Below are 27,194 nucleotides of genomic sequence, written 5' to 3'. Positions count from 1 at the left end.
GACTGCATCAGTCTCCGGTTCTTGCAGAGTGAGAGGGCAAAGAGAGGACTCAAGTGAGTGGAAAAGGTGACACGGGGGCAGGAGGGAGGCCAGGGGGGAGGGAAGGAGAAAGGTGAAGAGGGAGCGAGTGCAGTTTATATGAGCGGCGCGTGCACCAACATTAACTCGCCCCATTAATGAAACGCTGGAGGGACTTCTCATGGGCAGCACTGAACACAGGAAGGAAGCAGAGAAGGAGAGGGCTAGAGCGGGGTGGACGAGGAGGAGGAGGAAAGTTGTGCATGCAGACGGACACAAGGTTTGATTCTATCCAGCCTTGTCACTGTTCCTGGCCTCATTGCCGGTTCAATCAGTAACAAACATTAGGAGTAAATTGAGTGGATAGATGATGCAGCTGCTTTCAGCCAGTCTGGGGCGAACAGAGCAATTACCACTGCTGGGCTGTGTTTAGCTGTGTGACGTCCACACCAACACTGTATGACTGAAGACAGGGCAGCGGGTGGAAGGAAGAGTATTGGGTGCATTTCTTTCTACACATCTGATTCGATATGTGTAATGGCAAGAAACAACATGAGTGCCTTCATTTATCCACACAGGAAAGTGTTCTTCTCAGTGACTCAGGAGTGCATGCCCTTTCATATGTAACACGGTACAGTTGATAAGTTGGGATGCAGCTCACGCACTGACTGTAATAATGTCACTGAAGATCAAATCGTGGAATTTCTGGGGGGGGGGCACAATTCAGAGACAAAGGCTTCTGAACCTTAGCCATAGTCCCCATGTAGAGAGTTATTTTACATGTCCCAACCATTAATTAATGACATGGATGTCAGCTGTCTTCCTCCAGGACAGAAACTGAAACTGTATGGTTGGGAAAGTCAGCATGTGGGACTTGACAAGAAAACCAATGAATTTAATGTAAGACTGCTTTAATTTCCCAAAACTGCTGCCTAACGGCCATTTTAATAGCCCAAGATGAGTGGTGAACCTTACAGGCAGAGACAGAGGCTGAAAATTTAAGACACATGTGAGAAGCGCCATCTTGTGGTACTTTTTATCAATTACCCCTGTAAATTACTGGCTAAAGGAAGAAAAATAGAAAAGACAGCAACAGCTTCATTTAATCATATACATATAATATAATAATACATATATTATAATAAATTTGGTCCTAGAGTTGATCACAACTTGCATTTCAGCAGATAAGAGGAAAAGCTGTCTGCTTTCTTTACAATTTTCCTCATTTATCCCCACCTCAACTCCTTTACCTGAAGTCCTGTCCTGATTTTCTCATTGCTGATTGGTTCCTGAGTTTCTTTGTTCCTTAACTGAATTCACCACAGGCATTATATAAATAAGGAGTGCATCCCTTCCTGTTCCTTTTCACTCCTAGGTGGGGCAGCAACTGAGGTGTGTTTATATCCTTGGTTTCTTTAGTTAATTAAACCTGTTTTTGAAGAAAACAGGTCTCACTTTGTTTTCTCTTTCAGTCTAGCAGTCCATGTGTGACTTTCTCTTAACTTTGAAATAACTTCCTGATTAACACTACTAGTTAGTCATATTTCTCAAAAAGACTCATGTTTCAAATGCAATTTGTAATATATATTTTTGGGCATGTTGTCCGACACTGTCCTATCAAACATCGGCTAAGGCTGGAAAGCTGGGAGAAAAGCATAAAGAAGACTTGTAGAAAATGGCCTCAGGGTGGATTTGGAAGCAAGCTTCCATATTGGCCTTATGGAATAAGGGTTGTTCTCTTTGCAACCCAGTGAGCTAAAGTGGTATCAGTGGAATGCGTTTTTAATTACTTTGTTATTAGTTGGACATGGGGATACTTAGGCTTCCTCCTTTTTTAAATAGAAAGTTGTTACTTTGTTGCATATTGTTTGTTATACAACATAACACAATGTCATTGTTGCGTCAAGTGTAAAACAATATTGAGCAGAACTGAGTATATGCATCAGAAAAGCCAAAATGGGATGTTTCTCATCTGGGGATGGAGGGACAGAGGAGGCTTACTCTGTGGTCATATATATATATATATATGTGTGTGTGTGTGTGTGTGTGTGTGTGTGTGTGTATGTGTGTGTGTGTGTGTGTGTGTGTGTGTGTGTATACACATTTTTACAAATTAAATAGTAAAAAAATAAAATAAAATAATAATAATAATAATAATAATAAAATATATAAAATATACAGAGTTGAATATGTGCAAAACAAGTGGCATTTATATACAGTGTGGAGTGCATAATGTTGAAGTTCCAGTAGTGAAGCTGAGGTGTCTATGACGTGTTCAGCAGTCTGATGGCCTGATGGAAGAAGCTGTCTCTCAGTCTGCTGGTACGGGACCGGATGCTGCAGAACCTCCTTCCTGAGGGAAGCAGTCTGAACAGTTTATGGCTGGGGTGACTGGAGTCCTTGATGATCCTCCCCGCTTTCCTCAGGCACCGCTTCCTGTAGATGTCTACACACACATATACATATAGAACATCTATGTACACAAAGCACTTGAAACAGATGGGCTACAGCAGTAGAAGACTAGACTGGGTGCCACTAAGAACAAGGAAACTGAAGCTAACCCTTACCAAATTAGATACAATACAGTAGAAGATTGGGGTTGCCTTATCTGAGTCTGGATATCTGTTGACATTCAGATAGTAGCATCAGAATTTGGTATAAGCACAATCAATCCCAGTGTGGTGGTGTGGGTAGAATTGGTACATCTTGAGGCCCATTCTACCAACTGAGCATTCTTTAAACTCCACAGCCTGAGTATTGTTGGTGACAATGTACATATTTATGACATTAGTGCATCCATCTTCCTATTTACTGATTCTGCTTCCAGCAGGATAACGCACCATATCACAAAGCTCAAGTCATTGAACATTGTACTCAAACTGCCTCCAGTCACCAGATCTAAATCCTATAGAGCAGCTTTCAGATGTGGTGCATTGAGAGATTTCCCGAGAAATGCCTAGAAATCTGCATCTGTGCGATACTGTCTTGTCAATATGGATCAAAAACTCTGATGAATGTTTCCATTACCTTGTTGAATCTATGCCACAAAGAATTAAGGCAACTCTGAAAGCAAAAGGGGCTCCAGTGAATGCATATCCCTAGTTACAAGCTAAATGTGTGTGAGCAAAGATAAAACCCTGCTATATTATATACACCAAACCACTCCACTAGATGGCAGTGGTGTGTTTTTTTAAAAAAGATTTTTTTTGGTGATCTACAGAATGACACCGAACCCCACACCTGCCTTGTCGGGGATGTGCTGACAAGGCAGGTGTTGACTGTTCCACGATGGAAACAGTCTACGCTGGATTTTTTTCATGGTACTCCAAAGAGCCCTGCCACTTGAAAAAGACTAGAATCCCACAAAAATGGGACACATTAAATTCTCTAATAAAAATCATACAGCGGATGCTCCAAAATTCCCACCATCCTGTATTCATTGTATCACTCAGCAGTGATGATCCAAACCATATGAGGGGCTCAGTGGATCTGCAGAAACCCAGCAAGGAGGCAGGCCACCCACAGCCATTACTTGCTGCGCTCTTTTCGTCTTTCCTCCCCTCCTAGGTCACGCAGCATTCCTTCGTTGCCCTGGGGATCTCCGTTGAAGAAGCCAACATCATTCACGAAGACTCAGATACTGCAGCATATGCTACCTCCATTTCCCCCTCAACCATCAAAAGGGAACATTAAAAATAAAGCTGTGACAGACAGATGGGCAGACTCGCATAACTTTGTCATTACCTCTCAGTGTCAGGGGGTGAATGAGTGCAGGAAAGGAGGAAAAGCAGAGCAGATGTCCTGATCTGACACAGTATTAATATAGATTAGGCTCTACTCGCTCCTAGTGTGCCATTTCTAAAGACTGGGTGGTGTTACATGAACATTGTTGTCCCTGCGCTTGACAGATATTGTATATATGTCCACATTTTTTAAAAAAAATTTATTGAATGTTTTCAGTCTCGCTGCTTGTGGCTGTCTGTGTTTGATCGTAGATTAGCAATGAAAGGACAGACATGTATGTCATAGTTTTGTTTATTGAACTTGATATATTGCCCAAGGGCAGACCACCTTCACTCCCACTCTTTCCTTCGTCTCTCAGTATTATTCTAACCGCAGCTGTACAGCGAAACATAAGCATTCATTGATAAACCCAGACAGTCAACAAAATAAGGAATGACAGTGCTGGCGAGGCAAATTGCTTCATGTATTCGGATTTGCTAGATACATATAATTATAGGCACTGGATAATAATTTGTAGCTTTGTTGTGGGGAACTTTTGCCTTCTGCTGGATTTACACTACAGAAAGAACAGTTTAGGGTCACTTCAAAAGAACAATGAGATAAGAAATAAGTGTGTCATTTCAATGGGCCATGTCCCAAAACCACACAGAGCAGCCGATAGAAAGAAAAAGGAGAATAAGTATCTCCAAGCTGTGCCCCATTAAAGGCTAAATGAAATTATACAAAGTAAAACATATTGGACCCCAACGGGCAACAAAAAGGTTACATCCAAAGGTTCATCTTTTAATTAATAGTATATAAGGAAACACTGCTGTCTTTAGAAAAACTTAATGTTTTATAAAGAAAAGGCTATTAAAAAACAAGCGCTTTTCATGATTTTTATTATTTAGTGTGGTGTAAAAAGGTTTTGTGAGGTCATATAAGTGCCCTCCGTCTAGTGCTGCAGGGCATGGATCATTTCCCGACTCTGGAAATTGAGTCAGAGTCAAACTGTGTCCTGCCCTGGCTTATTACTGGCTGAGAGGATCGCCCATCCCAGCAGCATAAATATTTATACAGAGGGGGAACGACATCACTTATTCACAACACATTCATTCACTTAAGGCAGAGCTACTTGCAAAGTTAACTCAGAGTGATCAGCTCTATTTGCCAAAGGACCATCACCTTTTCTTCTAGGTGTTTGCTGAGACAACCTTTTGAGAAGAAGTTTTTAAACTAACTCAGAATACACAATGAACGTTTTGATTTCAGTTTTGGGGGTGATTCTCGCTTTCTGTCAGATTGGGAGGAATCCTGTTAGTGGTGAGTAGATGTTTTCCATTTTTTCCATATGTTGAACAAAATGTCCTATGCTTTAAAAATCATAGCAGAAATGTTGGTAAAATGATCACTGTGAAAGAAGGATTTTGACAAAACCCCAATCCATTTTTCTCCTGTTTTGCATGTACATTTTTGTAAATTCGAAATAAGCTATTTACTACTGATATGTGTTAAAAAAAACCCTGACATATGTAATATATAGTGTTCTAGATGGTATAATATTTTTAAAAAGACAAAGATTTGTGACAAGACTTATGAAGTGTGATTGACAATCGTTCATAATAACACGATACACTTCCTAAGTGTTTCTGTAACAAAGATAAATATTCCTATAATAATTAACATCTGTTATGGCACCATCTCCAGCTGGGATGTGCTGGCTGCAGCAGAGTCAAGATCAAAGGTGCGACATGGTGCTGATGAGAGGGGTGACCAGGGAGGAGTGCTGTGCCGGGGGACGCCTGGACACAGCGTGGTCCAACACCAGCCTGCCCATGAATGAAGTCAGCCTGCTGGGCTTCCTGGGTATTGTCTCCTGTAAACCATGCAAAGGTAAACAAACCATTAAGAAAGTAATGAGTTGCATCTGCCAAGTATAAGAAGCAAGTTGCATGTACTGCTCTTAGTCACTGCCATTAACTGTAAAAAGATGCTGCCTAATTCTTAACAGTCATATTCTTTCGAATATTTACTGCGCTTGGTCTGCTACTGTAGTTAGTTTAAGGTGAGTACATGGAATAACAGCTGATACCCTAGATATAATTTGCGCACTTAAAAACAAAGCTTAAATATCATTGGGTTTCGATTAATACACTGGGGATTCCATTGCATAATGTAACAATTGTGTCTCTTGGAGAGAGAAGGTCCATTTGAGTCATTTGTGAGATATTTACACAATGAGTTCCCAGTGCAGCTTTCTAACAAATTGCAGACGAGGATCAAGGAGAGGCATTATACAAAACTCCAGCTGTCCTGAGAAGCTTCCTGCCATGGAATTTCTGCAAGGTTCATTCAGGTTCGCTTGCAGATAAATTCTGTTTTCATAAGCAGAACTTGTATGTGAACAATGTTTTTTTCTTTTCTTTCCATGTTTAATAAGTTCCACTAAAAAGACAAGACTAGCTACTGGCATTTTTGGATACACTCAGCCCCATGTTTGCCTTGGTGTGTCACATGGGTCATCATGGAGAAGTTGAGATGTGAATTCTGTTTAGATAAATTTTAAATAAGCAGAAAGAACACAGTTAAAGCTTTGTTAAAATGCCTCTTGCATAAAAATAAACCGCTGTAACTCATGGGAAATTAATGAGGCTGGTGGAAACCAAAGCTAGTTAAAAAGGAGTCCTGTTTTCTTTCACAAACAGGAAAATGTTTTCCTGCATTCTGAAATTTGCCCAGACACCTGGGAATCATAATGTCCTGCGCTATTTTGATAGTCTGGATTTCTGTAGGAGGAAAACATCAATATTTTCAACCATGTTGTGTCATGCCAAATAAATAACAAGCAATAGCTAGCAACTCTGGACATTAGTGGCATATGCAGAGGACATGAAGAGAAGGTGTACAGACAGCAAGACAGAAAGGGAGAGATTGAAATCAACCATAGAAACAGACCAGGGGAGCCGAGCAATGAAAACACAGCTTTGAAATAAAACAGGATATTAAAGTACTGTTGGAGACAGGAAATAAGTTCCCGATTGTTTACAGAATCCTCGGGACTCGGAGCTCATCAGGAATCATCTCCACAGACTCAGAAACCCGGGAAGAGACCTGTATGCACTGTTTCATGTTGATTTTGCGCTAGGATTACAGATCGTCCTGTGCTTTGACATTATGAGGTGTCGGAATAGCCTGTAGCTTCCTCGTTTTTCAGCCCGTAAACTTTCCTGACAGCTTTTTGAACTCCTTCCTCACAGCCTCCGCACAGTCTGTGTGCAGCCATACACAGATCTGTTATGAAAACACGCCAGCCTCACATTCCATCGGGCGAGACACCTCTGTGTGTAACGGTCAATAAAGAGATGTGATTATTATAAATATTGTGCAAGGTGGGAATTGTGTTGTGATCTGGGAAAAAACCCAGGTTTCCAGCTTGTTTTGTATGAAAACGCAGGTGAATCACCTGATGTCTGCAGTCTTGTTAATACGGTAACATTACACTGTGCTTTTGTAGAGACATGTGAGGGAGTCAGATGTGGTCCCGGGAAAGTTTGCAAGATGAAGACAGGAAGGCCTCAGTGTGTTTGCTCTCCAGACTGCTCTCACATTACCCGGAGGCATCCTGTGTGTGGCAGCGATGGGAAGACATATAAGGATGAGTGTTCTCTGCTTATGGCGCGCTGTATGGGACACCCAGACCTTGAGGTCATGTACCACGGAGAGTGCAGAAGTAAGTTCATCCTTCCCTGGAAGCTAAGCTGTTTTGTTCTTAAGCATTCCAACAATTCTGTTGCCCTAATGCCTTTTATTTTTCTTTATTTCCCCAGAGTCGTGCTCCAGTGTTGTGTGTCCAGGAACTCACACCTGTGTGACCGACCAGACCAACAGTGCTCACTGCGTCATGTGCCGCACTGCACCTTGCCCAATACCCATGCCGTCTGAGCACCGTATCTGTGGTAATGACAACGTCACTTACCCAAGCGCCTGCCACCTCCGCCGGGCTACCTGCTTCCTCGGCCGCTCCATAGGAGTCCGCCACTATGGGCACTGCAACAGTAAGATTGCTCAAACACCTGCCAGCTTCTACTTTTTACCTGTCTTTACATTGCTGTGACATTGTTTGCTACAATAAAGTCATTTATGGCTCTTTTTTTGTTTGTTGCAGGTCCATCTCGGAAATTTCACATCTTGGATGGCAGTGAGGAAAACGCAGTCTAGATGGTCGATTCCTGACGCAGCCCCTTTTTGTAGGATATGACCCGATCAAAAAACATTTTTGCTCCACTAGCTTCCCATAAGGAACTTTTTTTTTGACAATCACTCCCCCCTCCCCCCTTTCTACATATTAATGGTAGATGTGATATGAGACACCTCTGTTGGAAGAGAGGTGTTTAATAACACACACATGCCTCTAAAAAGCTATTTTTTGTTAACTATGTTTCAGTTTGGAAAGTGGAGGCAGATGAATGCGTTTGTCATGAGACAGATATATCTCATGAGCTCTTTGGGAGATGTGTGCATATTGTAAATAGAATACCAGTACTATTTATTGGAGAAGGTATTAAAACTCTATTTATGTTTTTTAGCCTGGTTAAAAAAAAAAAAAATGAAAGTAAAAGAAAAAACAAAAATAGTATACTCTATGAAAGCTCTTTGTGGCGGGGCGTGGCCTGCGATGCTGTGCAGGGAAGGTGGACACACCTGCATGGCATGGCAGGCCACGCCCTGCCACACTCATGCAAAAAAAAAAAGTATTTATTGTTTGTTTTTTAATGTACATATATATATATATATATATGAAGTCACTGGGTTTGGCATTTTACAAATATTTTACAGTTTTAAAGACTCCATTCCCCACAAACAAACATTTTCCCTCAAGTTAATGGAAAGCAAAGCTAATTTTTTCGAAAGCTGATGCTATTTTGTCGTCTGTTGATGTGGGTTCAATTCACCACAAACAACAACGTGGCAACTACAAGTTCAGCTGCATATACTTCATTTAGGGTGGTGAGGACGGGGTTCAGTCTAAACAAATCTGTATAGTCTCTATTCCCCCCTACACATGTTTACTCTGAATCCCAGGCCAAACTCTTGGCCACCCGCTGATCACCGAAATTAACAGTTTTGTTGTGTTTCTGGGAGTCTCACAAGGCTGTTGGTACAACCCAGAGCCCTCTACAATACCTCCTCTGTTGAATGCTTTTTTTTGTTTTGTAAAATATTTTTTGTACGTCATGCAAGTTAGTTCTGATGCTGTTTTGCTGCTTTGATTTGTTTTGAATTTTTTTGTTTTTTGTTTAAATAACTTACAGGACAGACACATGTAATTAGCAGCGCCTGACTTAAAGGAAAATTAAATTTGTCTGGGAATGAAGTACAATTTGGACCAATTGAAAATACCTGATTATATTGCCATCAGAGTCAATCTGCAGAGTCAAGTAGTCAAGTGATCCAATTCAACATATTAAACTCAAAGCAGATGCCTGGATACTCTAAACAGCCTTAATAGTGTACTTTGAAACATGTTAACTTTCCTTCTGTAAATAACAATCTCAAGTGTACCACCTACCCGTGTACCTACTGTGAACTTTGAATGACAAATGCATTAACATATTTTTGTACTGCCGTTGTAAAACAACTTAAAGTTTCATGTGTCACAGTGCGTCTTCTTTCTTTAAAAATCAAAATGTTCTTTTCCCAGCTGCCTTGTTATACCTTGTTATTGCCTCAATTGTAATTTAATAACAATACTTTACGCATGTGAAACAGCATCTGACATGTATTTGATGATAAATAAATTTTTCTTAACTGTGTCACCGTCTTAATCACTTCAGCCAAATGAGATCATACTTGCACCCTTAAACAGAACTCATCAGCTGGGGTTTAGGGTGGTGGATCAGGCTCCAGCAGCCAGACAGAGGCTGTCAGTTTATGTGTGCTGTGGTTAGACCTCGTCTTCTGTGCGTGCAGTGGGTGAATTGCCTTTCTGACATCCCTCGCAAGGCCACATGCGAGAGGAAAGAGAATGAAATCCAGCCTGTCCAGCTTTCCTCCCGTCTCCTCAGGGATATCCCCCGTCCTAGAAAAGGCGGGACGGGTCAGGGGGATGAAGGGTAAAGGAGCTAAGGTTTGAATGTTTCGAAGCGCTGAGGCCTTGATACTGACTCACTTTCCTGTATAAAGTACCTCCCTTGTTTTTCTGTTTCTAGCCTTCCTCTTCTGAATCCTGCACTCCGCCATGCAGCAGCATCTGGTTCAACTTTAGGCAGATGTTTATATTCCTGTCCAAGTACCCTTTTATTACACTGGGAATGGAATTAGATGTTTTGTTAGTCCAAACAGGGCAAATAATAATGCCACAGCAAAGCTGTTGCTGTGCCCACTCGTAAAATGTGTTGCTTTTTCAGAAATGTACATTTTAACATCGTTAGTATACTGTGTATAAAAAAGACCCAAACTAATTCAAATAATTTGACTCTGGCATTCTTGCATACACATATTGGTCAGTGTAAGGAAGAGGACTCCCTTACTGCATTTATTTATATTGTATTGTCTGTATAGCACTTTAGAGCACACCTTTCACTTTATTAAAAGCACCTTATCAAGCACTTTATGAGCATTGCACTTTAAGCATGGATTTGCACACAAGAAGTTTAAATATTTATTGACTATTTATTGGGAATTTTAAAATCAGTTGGTGGCCTTGTTTCAGATCCTGCACAGCTGCTCCTCGTCAAGGAATGTGGTGGTTGTCTGTCAGGAGAGAAGAATGGTGATTGAGATTGTGATTAAGGTTTACCAATAAGGAAAACTAATGCAAATGTGTGTGTGAAATCTAGGGAAAAGTGTTGCAAATAAGCGTTTGTAAGTTAATGATTACTCACCTTTCTTGCCTGTGTCCTCTTCAAGGTGTTTGGGCAAATGTTTCCCCGGGGGTCCAGACACCATTTAAAGGTTCCGGGAGAGACCATTGGTAAAGAGAGTGTGGTGAATCTTTTTGTGCTTGGGTTTCTGGGTTTTTATAATATTGGGTTTGGTGTAACATTAAAGTGTGAAATATTTATTAATATGTAAATGTGAAAATGTATTTATGTATTTATTTATTCTTATTGATATATTGTATACTGTGGTGGAAGGTTGGGATTTAAGAATTTACCTGAGAGTGGAATAATGGTTAAGTCTGTGACAGCTGAACATATTTAAGGCTGCCAGTTGTCATTAGAGGATGGATTTTTTGTGCTGTGAAGAAGCTCGACAACTTAATTGTTGTAAGGAGAGCCGTAGAGCAAATAAATACTTTGTTCCACTACACTTGCCTTGGTCTGTCTCACTGTGTTTCCAGCCGCTAAGGGCTGCCCTGTTACAGTCAGCTTTTGTCATCGAGCAAACAGCCATGATCTCACTATGGTTTACTAGAGTTTTATAGACAAAAGAGGTAGCTAGTGTAGCTACTAAGCCAGTTTAGTTTTCCATTATTAATGTGGAATTCACGTTGCCGTAGCCAAAGTAAAGTAAAGTCTATCCCCAGCTCTGTATGGTGTCAAAAAATTTGAAAATATTCTTAATACTGTCATCCCAGGTGAAAAATTCTGCCTTCTACTTGCGAAGAAAGTTGGAGTGGAGCTGAAACAGCTTGCATTTTCTATATGTTAATATATTATAACTTTTAACCAACTAGTAACATATTTGTGTAATAAATATTTTTTTAAAATTCCCACAAATTTGCCATCTATATTATTTACCCCACCAAACTAGTCTCTTTTTTTAAAGTTTAAAATATGGCACCCCCACAAGAATTTGTAATGAATGTCTACCGCAATAAAGAATTTGCCACACTTTTGAGGTACATATGTTGACATACCTGTGGTCTCCCCGTAAAATACACAAGTGGAAAACACAGCGAGAGAGGAGTTTTGGTTCACGTGTGCTGACTAACTACGCTCATTTAGGTACATTTTGTTTAAAACAAATTTTAAAAAAATGTTGTTGTCATTATGACTGTGTAACATCTTCACCAGGAACAGCCTGGACATCATTACCACGTAGGCCTCCAGCTGATGTTGGATATGATGGGCCTGTGTCATAGCAGTGGTGGTAATAACATAACCACAGAGTAAACCTATGAGCCATTTCAGAGCAATTCTAATTACATCTACCGCTGACCTCAGGAATGCTGTGCCCACTTTGCTCCATATTTCATTCCTTTTACTACATGTTATGGTTTGTGGTATATCCAAAGAGGTGTTAGCCTTGCTTCCCCTGGAACACGGTTTTGTGTGTGTGTGGGTGGGTGTATGTTAGTGTGTGTGGGTGTGAGTATGGATTCATCTCTGCTGTTGAAGCTCACCTGTTATGACCAAGGGAAAAGTCATACACGTTACATCAGAGCCCCTTGGTGAGTTGTTTATATCCCTCCAAACACATGCGGCTATAATGTGACGCCCACACTGAAATTTGAAGGATGCGTCATTATCCTGTTCTGATATGTCGAGCTTCTTTCTCAACGACGTCCACATGGTATCATTTCCTCCAACTTGCATTACTACTTCCAGTAACAGCCAACATTTAGATCTGAAACAATGTTGTGATGAAACCCAGTGCTGTGGAGTGTTTTGGAGACCACCCACTCTCTGGATCGCGCCACTGGATTGTAAACATCTCCATCCCACAGCTGAAACTAATAGATATCAGATCCATCACTCCATCAGAAAATATCTGCCTCACACATTATTTCCCAGAGTTGTTCTGTTACATGACGAGTCTTTCAAATTTCCACATGTGCGCAATATTTTACGTCTGACAATAGTTTATTATGCTGACACAATAGCCAGTGCATCAGCCTTTTAGTTTATACTTTTAAATTACAGATGATGTTTTATATATTTCTTGGGAAAGCTTTTTGCTTTTTATTGCTTATCTGGAGTAACATGTTCTTTAGAAGCAAAATAATCTATCTGTCAGGGAACATATCACTGCTGATTATAACTCACTAAAGAGCCTTTATAATAAACAGCAATTAATAATAATTAGGCAATGTTTAGAAGTTTTGTTTCATGCCGTAGAAGTGTTATTTCAAAGCTGATTTTCAGAGATTATTTGTGGATGTCAGGTAAAGACAATGATGTCCAGAAAAATTCCCCAAAAGTTCTGAGAAACGTCTGCGATCACCAAAGCCACTTTCTTTGAGTCATTTGAGGCAACAGTAATGTAAAATTGCAGGCAAGTGTAGTGCAAAACAACAGCGTTATCCAAGTACTGATCATCAACAACAAATCAGCAGAGTTAGGAAGTTGTGTAAATGCTAATTGTCCCAAATTATTCCTGGTGAATTGTTTCACTTCCTCATCATGACCTCTGGCTTCTCTGTGGGCTCTGCGTGTGGTCCGGCCCATATGTACTAGGAATCACAGGGAGAAACCGGACAAGCAAAATATACAGTAAGATTCTCTGCAAAATATAATTCCAGACATAATTATGAAATATTGATCCCTGATGAGTTCACTATTATATTCAAAAAACTATTGAGGGAATGTCTAGTCGTGGTTTTTAAAGTCTCTGGGAGCATTTATGCTGGGAAAATAGGCGCTTGTTGTTTCTCTGCCTTGACATTTGACAAGGTACGTAAATTAGCTCTGGTTTGGGTTTGTGCTGAAATATCACACTGCACAAGTGAAAAGTCAGTCAAGTGTGATAATGGGGCTCTATTACATTCCTAACCTTGACTCAAATGAAGTCCAATTGTGCTGTTTGAGGCTTGGAGAGCTACCAGACCACGGCCAGTTTCACATCAGCTTTTCAGGTGGCTCACTTACAGAAACAAGAGTGAAATACCTTTTTTTATTAGCTTTGGCCAGCTACCTGCTTGTTTATCATGGAAAGTTGGATAGTTATGATGGAAAATTGCTTGAGCATTTATGTGCTGTCGTGTGTTACAGCATACCATGTAAATTCAGTAAAGATGAGAATGGAAAAGTTGCCTTTTCATTTCATTTCTCCTGCTCATTAGGAACTTCTGCAATAGCCACCAGGACACACCTAATTAAATCACCTGTTCAGAGAACCTTTGTTAGCTGAAGAAAAATGTACCAATGACAAGCTCAGGAGATTCATATGGCATCTATTCCCCAGAATGCTAAGCTTAACATCTTATAAACAAACAGATGGTTTAAATGAACTGACACCGTGTTTAGCGGACACTCTAGTGGTGTATAGCATACGCTTTTGCTGGTACGAGACACACAAACATTGTTGATGCTCTATGAGTATTATGGCACTCTGTAGTTTCATTCATGTAGTTTCAGACATACAATACCTTTACACATCTATACAAAACATGTAAAAGCCATGGACTTTTCTACATAACAGAACAATATAGTGACCTTGATGTCACCCACTGGTTTGTGGACTCTGCATTTAAAGTTTGGGGTGTAGCATTATGGCTGACACCAGCGGCTACATTTGAGCGAGAAGTGAGGGTGCTATGTTTTCTATGCAATGGACTGGTTAGCAACATTTACTATGTATGGGTGAAAATGCACCTACTCAGATATTTTCCGATTAATACTAAGTAACACACAAATGAAATGCTTACATTTCCATCCTTCCTTTTTCTTCCAATTATTTAATTCAGGTCACGGTTGGGTTACAGCCTATCCCAGCTGTCATAGGGTGAGATGTAGGTTACGCCCTGCACGGCTCGCCAATCTGCTGCAGGGTTACTTGAATTTCACTCACCAGATTTCTTGGATGAAGAATCTGTGCAATCAGGCAGCACACTGGTATTTGCCAGCTAACTGCATTAAATAAGCTCTAGAAGCCATTAGCACCAATAACACTGTCAAGATATCCAGGTTAGCGGCTTCCAATAGCTGGGGTGACTATCAGACATAGGTTTTTTTGTTTGGTTTCTTTGTACCAAGTATTTTAAAAAAAGTTTTAAAAAGGTATAGTGATATTCTTTATTGTGGTGTGGGGGGATTAACTTGCTTTATGTCTCAATGTCTCAACTCTGGATTTCCCACTTTACCCAACTCAAAACATTTAGTCATTAAACTAGAACATCTAGATGATGTATTTGTACTGTCTCTTTGACAAACTTGTTAAACTCCAGCAGCTTGAGTGATTCACACATGGCTTATGTTGTCTTTGTAGCACATTCAGTGGTTCTGAGACTGTATTCAGCAACCTATTACTTACATGGTTTCTTTATTGTAAACTGTAACTGTAGCTTATTTCCTCACGGTATCAATACCCACTTAGATTTGAATATACTCTTCATTCCTCATGGAGAATGAGTGACTCAGTGACTCTTCCTTTCCAATCATACGAGCAAACCCAAAATTTCTATGTTGAAGTTTATGCAGAAAATGATTACAGTTTTTTTTTCCTGTGGTAACACTGATGTTTGACCAGACAAATGTATGACAGTTCAGCCAGTGGTTCTTAAACAGAAAAATAGAAATAAAAATGTAATGGTGGTTCTTGAGGAAAAAATCAGGAGGATCCAAAGTTAGATGGCACTGAAGCAAATACAAAAAGATACTGATTGGGTCAAGGGCATAAAAAACACACTCTTAGTGATCAGGACTGATTACCACGACTTAATGCAACAACTGCTTGATGAAACCAGACAAAATCAAAGTTTGCCAAAACATCTGCAGTTACCACAAACACTCCACTACAACAAGTCATTTGAAACTAAGTAGCTAATTGTACACATGTGTTCCTCTAGCAACATCTATATTTTGTTAGCTGCTCAGTGATGTAATCCTAAACACTTATGTACTAACGCTGTACCATGGAGGTTTATCCTGAAACATGCAGAGTGGAAAAACATCGCTGGGATGCCTGCTGTGATTCACATATGATTATAAGCTGTGCATATCTTCATGTTCTTAGACGTACAAGTTTTATTTTGTTAAAGAGAGCTTTGACCATCACTAATGTTTTGGCTGTATGTGTGTGTGTGTGTGTGTGTGTGTGTGTGTGTGTGTGTGTGTGTGTGTGTAATGCACAAGTTTTGTGACACATGGCATCAGACAGAGTATGTCTGGAGGAAGAGAGAGTCTTCGATGGGTGGGACTGAAAACAAGTGACGCATGACTAAGAGGCCCAGGAAGTTCCAGCAGGCGGCTGTTATTGCTGAGTGTCTGCATGTGTGTGTATTTATGTGTGTATGTTAGTGTGATTCTGGGGCCCCGGGGAACAGTGTGGGGCAATCCTGGCGGGAATGTCTGGAAAAACTTGATGGAGTGACAAAAGCAGCAGTGTCCCTTGCACCATATCTGTCTGCTCCCTTGGCTGCGACACTTTGCCGTCTTTTTGAGTTCAATATAAATTAAGCTATTAAAAGTAGGTCATGAAAATACCAAATATTGTATTTAGGAGTTACTTCATGTGAATGTAAGCGTGCAGATTAATCAGACTTAAAAAAAAAAGTCTTATTAATTAATTCATTAAAAGTCTGACTTAAAAAGGTAAAAGCTGCTTTATCGCAGCTCCATGAAAAAACAGACTAAATTATTTTCAACTATTGCAAAGTTTTAGGGTAAATATCCAGTGTTTAAAAGAAACTTTAAACTTCTATACCTAAAACTATGATGTAGAAGGTCTCTTGGTAGTTGTTTTCTGCTGCCCACATGACCTCATTCTGACCCACGGTCACTCAGTCCCCAGATTGCATTGCTACAATGAGCATTCAACTGCAATGGCAGTGACGCACTGGGTTCAGGGAGACAATAGCTTACCTCAGTCTGGCAGACATAGCAAACCTCGGTGCTATCAGACTCTCTCTAATCTCAGCCCATGGGACAGTCGTGTCTTTCCTGCTCCCACATGGCCAGATCAGACACAACATCAACCTAGAGAGCACATTAGGAACTAACTTGGTTACATTGTTAGCTTTGCTGTGTGGCAACATTCAGCATTTTTTTTCCAGTGATTCACTGTGCCATACCATACTTTAAGCTATTGATTGGTTTACTGACTTTTTTTTGCATAACACATTTACAGATATACATGGTTATTTGTTGTTTGTGCAAAATAGCAAACACTAAACACAAAAAAATACCCGAGGCTGGGTGCATATAGGCCTGTTGTTACCAAGAGCATGAAAGCAAATGTTTTCATGTAAAAATCAGGCCAGAAGGGTTTAGAAACCTGATTGGCCAATGGCTGGTCAGATGGGAACTCCTACTTGCTGTCAACATGTGATGTGACTCCAGACTTATGTGATATGTTTATAGCCATGAGTCTGCTGTTAAGGTAATCTCATTAAGGACACCTGTGTATAATAAAAATATTGCTTAGATTTTAGCTGACAACCTCAAAAATAAAAACAGACCTGAAAACAAAGTGTAATCAATCATTTTGCTCTCCAGCCCTTATGCAACTATGTGATGTCTGAGACCTTTCACTGCTATCTCAGGGCCACCAGATTGATGAAGAATTTAAAACAACACAACCTTTTTTCCTGTGTGAGTGACTACTTATTTTACTGTCTTCTGTCTCAGGTTTGACACTTGATGATATTCCAATAACTGCTGTCAAACACTGACACATGAAAAATACAAAATCCACATTTGATGAAATAGTTTTGTTCAAAAACAGATGCTACAAAACCTTTAAATACTTGGAGCATGCCTGTTGGCTCATAAGGTGGTTGACAGTAATCCAATGGAAAAGTAGCATGTGTCAAAATAAATCTAGTGTGCTGCCAAATTGCAAAAACACATCTCTGGTTGTCATGTGAAGACGGTGAGCAGGGGGGCAATGAACCTGCAGGGATAACACGAGTTCAGTGGAGACACTGTGTGGTGATACAGATTCACTGGGGGTAATTATATTGACCAGTCTCCAGTTCCTTAAGGCTTTTAAGCTAACATATTAGTATGAATCCTCATTTACAACAGGCAAAAACTAAACTGCATATTTATTATTTATCATGGGACAGAAATGAGAAACTTGTCAAGAGTGAGTAGTATCTTTAGTCACTGGCTACACTGTGAAATACCCTCAAGTCACCACTTGATACACAAAAGCACCACCATGTGGTGGCATTTTGTAAACCACATGTGTGATTTTTTAAAGCACACATTCTAATTGTAATGCATATATATATATTTAATAACCAATAAGTGTCAGATCTATTCAACCCAACTGCCATAATGATATTTCAGGAGCTCATTCCTAGCATTCTTCATGAAACTATACAATAACTCTTTTTTTGTGTGACAGGCACAAGATTTCACACTCATATTTCTGTATCATACCTTCTTGTAGCTGTTTGTCATATTTATTGTGTACATACTATTTATTAATTCAAATTCTTTTTACTCTCTAACTTGTGTTTTTGTTTATTTTTTGTAATCATTTTTGTATATACAATTTTTTAATATCCCACTGCTGTAATGCAATAATTTGCCTTGTGGTTGTGGAATCTATCTATCTATCTATCTATCTATCTATCTATCTATCTATCCTTCCATCCTGTCAGTAAGGGAAACTGAATGTTGAGGTTTACCAAGGGCAACATTTATGGCACCATCCACAGTCACTATTAACTTAATTCTATCTATGTTATTTTTGTTTTTATTTTTGTATTTTTTATGGCAAAGTTTTTATATGACAGTGTCAGCAGTTCACTGTGATCTACAATGTTTACGTCTAATATTTTTTGGAATATCGAAGTCCAGTAACATGAATTGTCCCTGTTAAATAAATAAAATTTAACAAATCCATGTAATCTATTACAAAATATTAAACTGACTATAACATTTCATTGCATTCTATGTCGACAATAGCTTTACTAAAGCCTCACATTGTAATATTAAGTGTTTATGTTCACTCACAAGGTCAGCGTCATTTCTAGCAAGTTCGCGTGGTGTCCTGATTGTCCTTTTCGGGGCTCCGTAGTTTTTCCTCTTTACCTGTTTAGTAGCTAATGATGGCTGAAGCTCCTCCATGGCCCAGCCGGTTTTTCTGTCATAGATGCTCAGCAGAGATCAATCCTCGGCTTCCCGTAAGTGTAGTGGATAAAAATTGTAGAGAATAAAATTTGGACAAACTGAAAACGCGATGGGATCGGCGGTACTTTCTTATGTATTGTTTTAGTAAGAGGACAACAATTAGCATGCTAACGGTATTAGCAGATTCCTACGATGTAGCGTTTATCTCGCCAACCCTGCCCAGTTAGTTAGCTACTCCTCTAAATAGAGGATCGGCTGTTATACAACGTCAAACTGCGTAAGCCTCACTGACAGATGGATTTCTAATTTGTAATATCTTTTGAAAAAATTGCTGGTCCTTATTTGATGGGATTTCGATGGGTATTAGCCTGACCGCTAGCTACACTTACTAGCAGTAACTAACGGTAGAATTGGAATCTTTATAATTATAGACTTCGGGACTTTCATAATTATATCGGAAAATTCTTTTCAAACTGAACAGTTTTTTTTAATCGCTTGTGTGCATGTTTCTGTCAGTCCGGCTGAAAGGATCTGTCACAGGATGCTAAACATGCCGTTTAGAGTGTCAAATATCAGCTAACGGTTTGTGTAGGGTAGTGAAAATGACTTGGAATGTGCTGTTGTGTATGTCTCTAACATGTGAACAACTAGCGACTTTTTATTCTTGGCTTTTTTGAAGAACATAATTCAAGTGTAACTGGTTGCAGTTGTTATTCATTCCACTAGTGTTGGTTGATAATATCGAAAATTGTACATATTTGTTTTGATATTACTGATATTATATAAATGTATATATTACGATGGATTATATGTAAGCTATATGTGATAAAATTTCATTTTGACCAGTCAGACTTCCACTTCTGTTTTTGATGTCTTCTCAGTTAACTGAGATAAAAACGGGGCACAAGGGACAGAAAATATCTTGAACAGTATTGGGTAATGCAAATTAAACTATACTGAAAATGTGTAGGGAATGACTTTATTCATAATTTTTCCTATTAGAAATAGATTTGTAAATGCGATTTTTTTGTAACAGATGTTATGAACTTCGTTTATCGTTTTTGTAAACCGTGACAAATGCATGTCAAAAACTTAAAGGGAACTCCCGCTATTAAGACATGTTTGCGCTAAAATATGTACTGTGCTTTCAATAAAACATGTGTGATATTAAAATACACCAAATGTTTTCCTTTTAAGCACATTTTATATAAAACCGATTTACCAGTAGGTCGCCATTGTTATTTACTTCTCAATGCACTCTGGGTAGTGATGTCATACGGTTGCACCGCATCCAGTTAGCAGCACACTGGAAATGGCTTCTGTTCAACCTTTCCAGTTTGAACCAGAGCAAACCGAGAGAGAGAATGAAAATAGTCAACCAGCACCTAGTTTAGATGAAGATGAAAACAATCCGCCACACGAGGACGAGAGAGTGAGGGAAAACTACTGGTGCCTATGCGGCTATTGCTTGCCAATGGCAACAGCGACTGAGAGCGTTTGTTGTAAAGCACCAAAACTTTTTGAAGCCGTATGTCTTAATCCACATGTTCTTTGGGCGGCCCTTGTTAGCCTCCATGACCGGTATCCGGTCTTTAAGTGATGACATTATGACAACACAACATTATGAATCGTGTTTCTGGGCCCAAAGTAGTCTGCATTTAATAAGACTGTTGTGTTTTTAACACGTTTCAATGCTTTGTATCTTATTCGATTTAATCTCAACAATCCCCTAAAAACAGTCAGTGATCACTGTCGGCTTCTCACGGTTTGTATTACCGCTAATCACTTTAAAGCTCGGTTTTTAAACCCTTACGATGTAACTAGCCCAGCCGATGCAGCAGCATTATATTAATGACTAACCTTATATTGTTGATGGATTATCTCGGTGGTTCTACCAAATCGTAACCAGGTCACTAATAGGCAAGTTAGTTAATACGGTTGCTACACTTTAAAAAACAAAACAGGTTAACTGAACGAAAGCACCTATACTACCGACAACCAATACACGTCATCGTCCCAGAATGCATTGTGTGCGAAAAAACATGGCTGCTCCCACGGCTCCAAAATAGTTTTAAATAACAAAGATTTAATGAATAACAAAAAAAAATGTAGTTATTCTCAAGTATGTTTTTATGTAGTGGAGATAATTTGTAACATATTTAGAGTAACTTGTAATAATAGTCGGGGTTCCCTTTAAAAAATAACCCCCCATCCCAATAATTTTTAAACCATGGAACTAAACTGAAATGACCAAACCTACTCCAATTAAGTGAGAAAAACTCTATCTATCTATCTATCTATCTATCTATCTATCTATCTATCTATCTATCTATCTATCTATCTATCTATCTATCTATCTATCTATCTATCTATCAATCAATCAAAGAGACATCTTCTATTTTTTTTAAGCTGACCTGAAACAGCTCACCTAGGAGGGATCCTACTACGATGCTCATCTACCGTAGCTAGCTTGTTTTTGATATGGAGGAGTAGTGGCTCTGACCCCTACTTTAATGACTGAGCTCCTCATCCTGTCTCAAAGGCTGACCCAAGCCACCCTTCGAAAGAAGCTAATTTCCGCCTCTTGTACGCATGATCTTATTCTTTCAGGCTCTATACCCACGTGTAACCATACACAAGTTAATATATTTATTTATTTATTTTTCCTTTTAGAAACAACAGCAGCACATAGACTGCACTAACACGTCCCACCACATTAGAATAAAATACATTTAAACAACTGTTTTATTTACAGTCCATCACACTTTAAACAAAAGTAATCGGTGAAAATACTTGCAATTGATTTTCTTTTTTTTTAACCAAAACCCTGAAAGTAAGCTTTTCCAGTCTAGGGTATATGTTAAGCATAAGTTGCTTAACATATACCCTGATGTAGCCTGTGGAGTCACTTGCAAATATGTAAGATTTAAATGACAAGCAGTTATGTGATCATTTTTTGATTAAAGGTTAAAGTTGCCTTTTGTCTGTTTTCAGTCTTTTTTTTCTGGATAGCTTGAATGAAAAATAAATTGTATTAATCAATGCTGGCTGCAGATGCATTAACTCTTACAGTTAAAATAGTATGTAGCATTTGCAGATAAATCAATTTATCTCTTTGTAAATTGTGAGTGAGGAAGCAAAGAAAGTATTTTGTAGGGAATAATGTTACATGAATGGCAATAATTATTACACTTCGCAAAGAATGTACATCTTGTTATTAGAATTGAAAGGGTTTTTTTCCTCACAATCAGAGAACAACATTATGTGTTTGCTCATACTACTGTCTTGTTTTACAGGAGTATACATGTCCAAGATGTGAGTCAGGGTTTATTGAAGAACTGCTGGAAGAAAGAAGGTGTGTAAAAAGTGTATATTGAAAACAGTTTAACCCTGTGTAAAACAAATTTTGTAGTTTTTGTTGATATATGTCTGTATATTTCCTATTTCTCGAAAGGAACAAAGAAATAAATCACATCATTTCCTAAAGGGATTTTTAAAGTATTCTGATTCTGATTTTATATACATATATATATATATATATATATATATATATATATATATATTAGAAAATCAGTAGGATGAGCATTCCATAATTAGTTGTAGATGATGAAATTTAGGAAACCTCCAGTAGCAGAAATAGAAAGCAAACTAATTCACTTGCTTAAATATAAATGTTTCCGTATATGCTTTGCATATACTGTGAGATGGAAGATTGTGTTATTTTCTTCCATTAAAGGGTGGCCTAAAAAATCTAATAACTAATCTGATGTAATCAACATATGGCCATGAGTTTTTGTCCTTTTTTAGGTGTCTTTAATGATGTTATCCTCTAAGTTGTACATGGTAACAGTTTGCAAAAAGTAAATAATCTAGAAAACAAAGTGAAATGGCAGCAAAACATTACAAATATATAAAAGGATAAAAACGTTGACACATGGTCATTTCCTTTGATGTCACTGGGTCTAAACATAACACTCTCAATGATGTTCCCCTGTTTAGTGCTGACAATGGCTCCATGTCTACCATCTCCAGCAGGCCCCAGAATCAACAACCATTTGAGGTTTCTAACCCATTCTTTATTCAGACTCTGTCTTTATCATCTAACCTCCCCCTGTTTTGTACCGCTCTGCCTCTGTTATGCACACTATTGTGTAACAGAGTCAGCATTTCTTAAAACTGCTTCCAGTGACGTTTGTGCTAATATGTTATCATGCATGATGAACTTTGTCTTGGAGTTTGCACTTTAGCTTTTGAAGCTGCAGTTTTGAGCTTTACAGTGTATTTTATTGAATAATTTGTCTAGCTTTACTTTTCCCTGTTAAAAATAGGCATCAGTAATCTAAAGATTTTTTTAAAAGTGATAGTTACTCAGGCTTTAATGATCAGTAAACAGGGAAATGCTGCAAGTCAGCATTCTGTGACTGTACCATTGGTGAACCTTGACCTAATTATCAACCAAACCATTAACTTTCAAAGTGTTTTTGTATTGAATGTAAAAGTTTGGTGTTTGTACTCCAAAAGCTTCACTTGTTTGTACCAAGTCAGTGTGTTTGCTTTCATTTATTTGTGTCCCAGAATGCGGACCAGCACCTGTTTACATTCCCTTCAGGCTATGGCCAGTTTGCCCTGGGTGTCTTTGATGATAGCTTTGACTTTGGGGCTGGACTCACAACAGAGGATAACAGGGATGCTGAAAACCGTCGGGAAAGGGAAGCTGCATCTCGGCAACGATATGGTGCCAGGCAACCAAGAAGTCGCCATGGTTCAAGACGACAAGCAGGGAGACACGAGGGAGTTCCCACTTTAGAGGGGTAAAGAGTGCAGATTGTGAAGTGAAGCGGTGTTTTGTTTTGTTTCGTTTTGTTTTGTTTGTGCTTGCTGGGCAATTTATTAATATTCCTGCCTCCTACTCTGTCATATCTTTTTATGTTCTTTTTCATAGAATCATTCAGCAGCTAGTAAATGGAATAATTGCACCTACGGCAATGCCAAACATTGGTGTTGGACCCTGGTGAGTTTGTGAAATAGATGTGTTAAAATAGAGTGGGAGTTCACACCAAAATGTGCTTACTTTGTTCTAATGTCCCATTCTTTTTAAAGGGGTGTTCTTCACTCAAATCCTATGGACTATGCCTGGGGTGCTAATGGATTAGATGCTATTATAACACAGGTATTCTTTTAGAAACTTTGTTTTTTAAGTGATTGTATTAACATTGTAGATACTGATGCGAATGAAATGTGTCTTTCAATTTATCCTCCTTTCTAATATTCTCCTTTCTTTAATGTTTAGTTATTAAATCAGTTTGAGAATACAGGACCACCACCTGCTGATAGAGATAAAATAAAAAGTCTTCCTACAGTACAAATTACAGATGAGCATGTTGGTAAGTTAAAAAAGTTACAACAGCTTTGCAGGCTATTGCAAGTATGTCATCAGATTTCAGTTGTTTGACTTATTCTTTTTAATCAAGTATGACTATTTATTTGTAGATTTAAGTAAATAACTTTAGGGTATTATAAGTCACTATTTTACTTTAAAAATACTAATAATGGGAATATACTTGCTCCTAACTTAACAAATGTTTCCACTGGATATTAAAGAATATGGAGCTTTTCCTGAAAAATAAGTCCTAATGCTATTTGCCTGTCAGTAAAAGTTTCATCCAGAACTAACTGTTGACCTATTTGCACCATATTTAACTATATTTTTTGACATTTCAGCTTCAGGACTGGAATGTCCAGTGTGTAAAGAAGATTACAGTGTTGGTGAAAATGTGAGGCAGCTCCCATGCAATCACATGTTTCACAATGATTGCATAGTCCCTTGGTTGGAACAGGTACTAGACATCATCTATTCAGTATTCTTTACCCTTACAGTAAATATTCAGTTGTTGCTGACTGAAACATTGGGCTAAATGGGACTCTAAAAAGGTTTTATATTTTTCTCCAGCATGACACTTGTCCAGTGTGCAGGAAAAGCTTGAGTGGACAGAACACAGCAACAAACCCTCCAGAACTATCAGGGATGAATTTTACCTCCTCCTCTTCCTCTTCCTCCTCCTCCTCCTCATCATCCTCCTCAACACCCCAGTCCTCAAGTTCAACCAGCAATGAGAACTCCACAGATAATTCGTAGGAAGAACATGTGTCACCCCATGAGCTGTTTTTAGCTCTCAGGCTGCTGTACTTCAGAGCAGTGACCTCCATCCTCTCCCTGCCGAAGGGCCGAAACCTGAGTGCATCTCCCCAGGAGCACTCACGCTGATTCACGGATAAGTGATACATGAGGCCCATGTATTTCTGCCCATCCTGTTGCTCCCACCTTCATCAGGATTCTGAACAAAGGAAGGGCAGAGGCCTGGAGTGCACCTTCAGTCAGGGAGGATGCATAGAAGCATGGATACTTAAAGAGGCTTGATCTGCCTGAATCACCTCATACAAGAAGAGAAAAAAAGAATCCAAAGGTAGAAAACTAGAACAAGACAGTTGCTGTTCTTTTTTTTATTTCTCATTTTTCAATCTCTTGATTTGTTTGTTTTATGATGACCCACTTTTTTCAGTAAAGCAAGAGAATAATAAAGCTATCCCTTTTTAAGGAGCATTCATATCTCGCATATTAAATGACCCAAAATGCACTATAGTGCACTGCTTAAGCGTGCACTTTGAACTTACATTGAAACAATATTATATCTGACCCCTTTAGCTCTTTAAAAAAAAAACTGACAATAGTTTCTATAATTATTTTATTGTCAACCTGTACTTGCTATTTTAAGATTACCTGAATCACACAGGTACCATTGTTTGCACTTGAAATGATCTGTTAAATTGCAGTAAATTTTTTATCAATTGCCACATACTTTATGATTTATATTTGCAACCATAAAAGATGTTTCCACATATGATACACGTGATACATTTTGAAACATTTCTGTGCATTTTAATTTAAACATAAATATTTTCAAAAGTTGCCAGTTGAATTCCTCTTGATTTGCAGTATGATCATGTACAGACAAAACTGTCTAACAGATGAAAATAAAGATGTTTGGGTGCTAGCACTCATTTCCTGTAAGTCATTCTTAGGGTGTGGTTACAATACTCTAAAGGCTTTCCAATAAGTCTTACAACAACAGTGTTTTACGTGTATTCATTTTTTTATACTCTGACTGTGGTGCTGTGGTTTAAAAACTAAATGGTAGTGCAGTAATCATAAAAACTGGGTCATTTTAAAAGAGGAGAGGTTAAAACATACCCTCTTGATACCCTTTTGTTCAAGTACCAAATAAAAAAAAAAACTAATGATATGGTGAACTTTTAAGTTGTTTTGGTTCCCAGTCTAAATTATTTGTTCCTGTCATGACGCCTTCAAAGCTGTCCAGAACAGCCAAGCATCAACCAAGGAACAATGACCCCATTAGTGAGCACTTCTGGACCTGTTTTCAATGCATAATAAGATTTTGTGATAATTTTGTACTTTCAAAGTAAGGCCTGGTCCAAAGGCATGCAGCTAGTAAACAGATTCTATATTAAATCCTTCACTGGTGTACTTGCCTGTCTAATGTTATCAAGAAGCCAATAAATTCTGTTTCCTTTAATTGTTTAGCCATATGGGTGTATTTCCTCTACATTGTACTGCACATCAGGGGTTTTATGTTCAAAGATGGCATTGTTATGGACAGAACACTGATCTTACTGGAAGACAGATGAATACATATAGCTCAGAGTTTGCTCTCACAAGGGGAAATTACAGATTCATAATCTTTCTTTAAAAAAAACAAACAAACGATACAAAACATTGTTGACCTTGTTGTTTTGCCTTCTGGCTGTGAAGCTGGAATATATCAGGCTTATTAAATATTTGGTTGCTGTAGATTCAGTGGTTCTGGTGCCGGTTAAAAGTCTAGACTTATGATTTTTAAAAAATACATAATGTGAATATGTATTGGCTTTATTTTTCTAGAGCTGCAGGTTTTGCAAATCTTTTAATAACAGAAACCTGAATAAAATGAAAATATTTAAATATTTCATGTTGGAGTATTTTTTATATTTCCAGAAGAATTATCTTATTTAACCCCCGCGACCCTGAAAAGGATAAGCAGAAGCGAATGGATGGATGGATTATCTTATTTAAATATTATTTAATATTCATTCCAAAACTCCATTTGTTTTTACTCTAGCCATTTACCTGTGAAGAACAGCCAACGTTTAGGTTGGATGTGTTTTCCCAAACAAAACTAGTTGAAATTTTTTATTCTTCTTCTAATGTCCTTTCCTCTGTGTTTTTTTTATTTCCTGCTTTTGCTTTAAATTGCCTCATAGGCACCGCAGTTCTATTCATACTTCTTTTCTATTTTCTGCTATTGATTCCTTTCCTTACATTTAATTTATGTAAACATCTCCTTAAAAACACTGACATACTTTGAACGTCTAATCTAGATGAGTTTCCGTTTCAGACTGCGATTCAGAATGGTGGCGTGATTAGCTTTGAGC

At 38.5% G+C, this 27,194-nt stretch overlaps 2 protein-coding genes across 2 annotated transcripts; both read left to right on the top strand.

Moving 5' to 3' along the window:
- The first annotated feature begins 4,820 nt into the window (after positions 1-4,820).
- On the top strand, positions 4,821-9,554 carry fstl3 (follistatin-like 3 (secreted glycoprotein)). Its single transcript, XM_082523522.1, has 5 exons — positions 4,821-5,064; positions 5,449-5,634; positions 7,256-7,471; positions 7,569-7,796; positions 7,907-9,554. The coding sequence occupies exons 1-5, from the start codon at positions 4,995-4,997 to the stop codon at positions 7,957-7,959; spliced, it is 753 nt and encodes a 250-aa protein (XP_082379648.1). The 5' UTR covers positions 4,821-4,994; the 3' UTR covers positions 7,960-9,554.
- A 9,068-nt stretch (positions 9,555-18,622) lies between these two features.
- Positions 18,623-26,724, top strand: LOC309701153 (E3 ubiquitin-protein ligase RNF126-like). Its single transcript, XM_082525190.1, has 9 exons — positions 18,623-18,760; positions 22,004-22,062; positions 22,707-22,767; positions 23,283-23,518; positions 23,650-23,718; positions 23,808-23,877; positions 23,998-24,091; positions 24,429-24,544; positions 24,658-26,724. Exons 1-9 carry the CDS (start codon positions 18,683-18,685, stop codon positions 24,841-24,843), a joined length of 969 nt encoding a protein of 322 aa, XP_082381316.1. The 5' UTR covers positions 18,623-18,682; the 3' UTR covers positions 24,844-26,724.
- The last annotated feature ends 470 nt before the right edge of the window (positions 26,725-27,194 follow it).

This window comes from Aulonocara stuartgranti, assembly GCF_965226115.1.
Source record: "Aulonocara stuartgranti genome assembly, chromosome: 23".
In the NCBI taxonomy this organism is placed as follows: domain Eukaryota; kingdom Metazoa; phylum Chordata; class Actinopteri; order Cichliformes; family Cichlidae; genus Aulonocara; species Aulonocara stuartgranti.
This window is presented reverse-complemented; position numbering and strand designations above follow the sequence as displayed.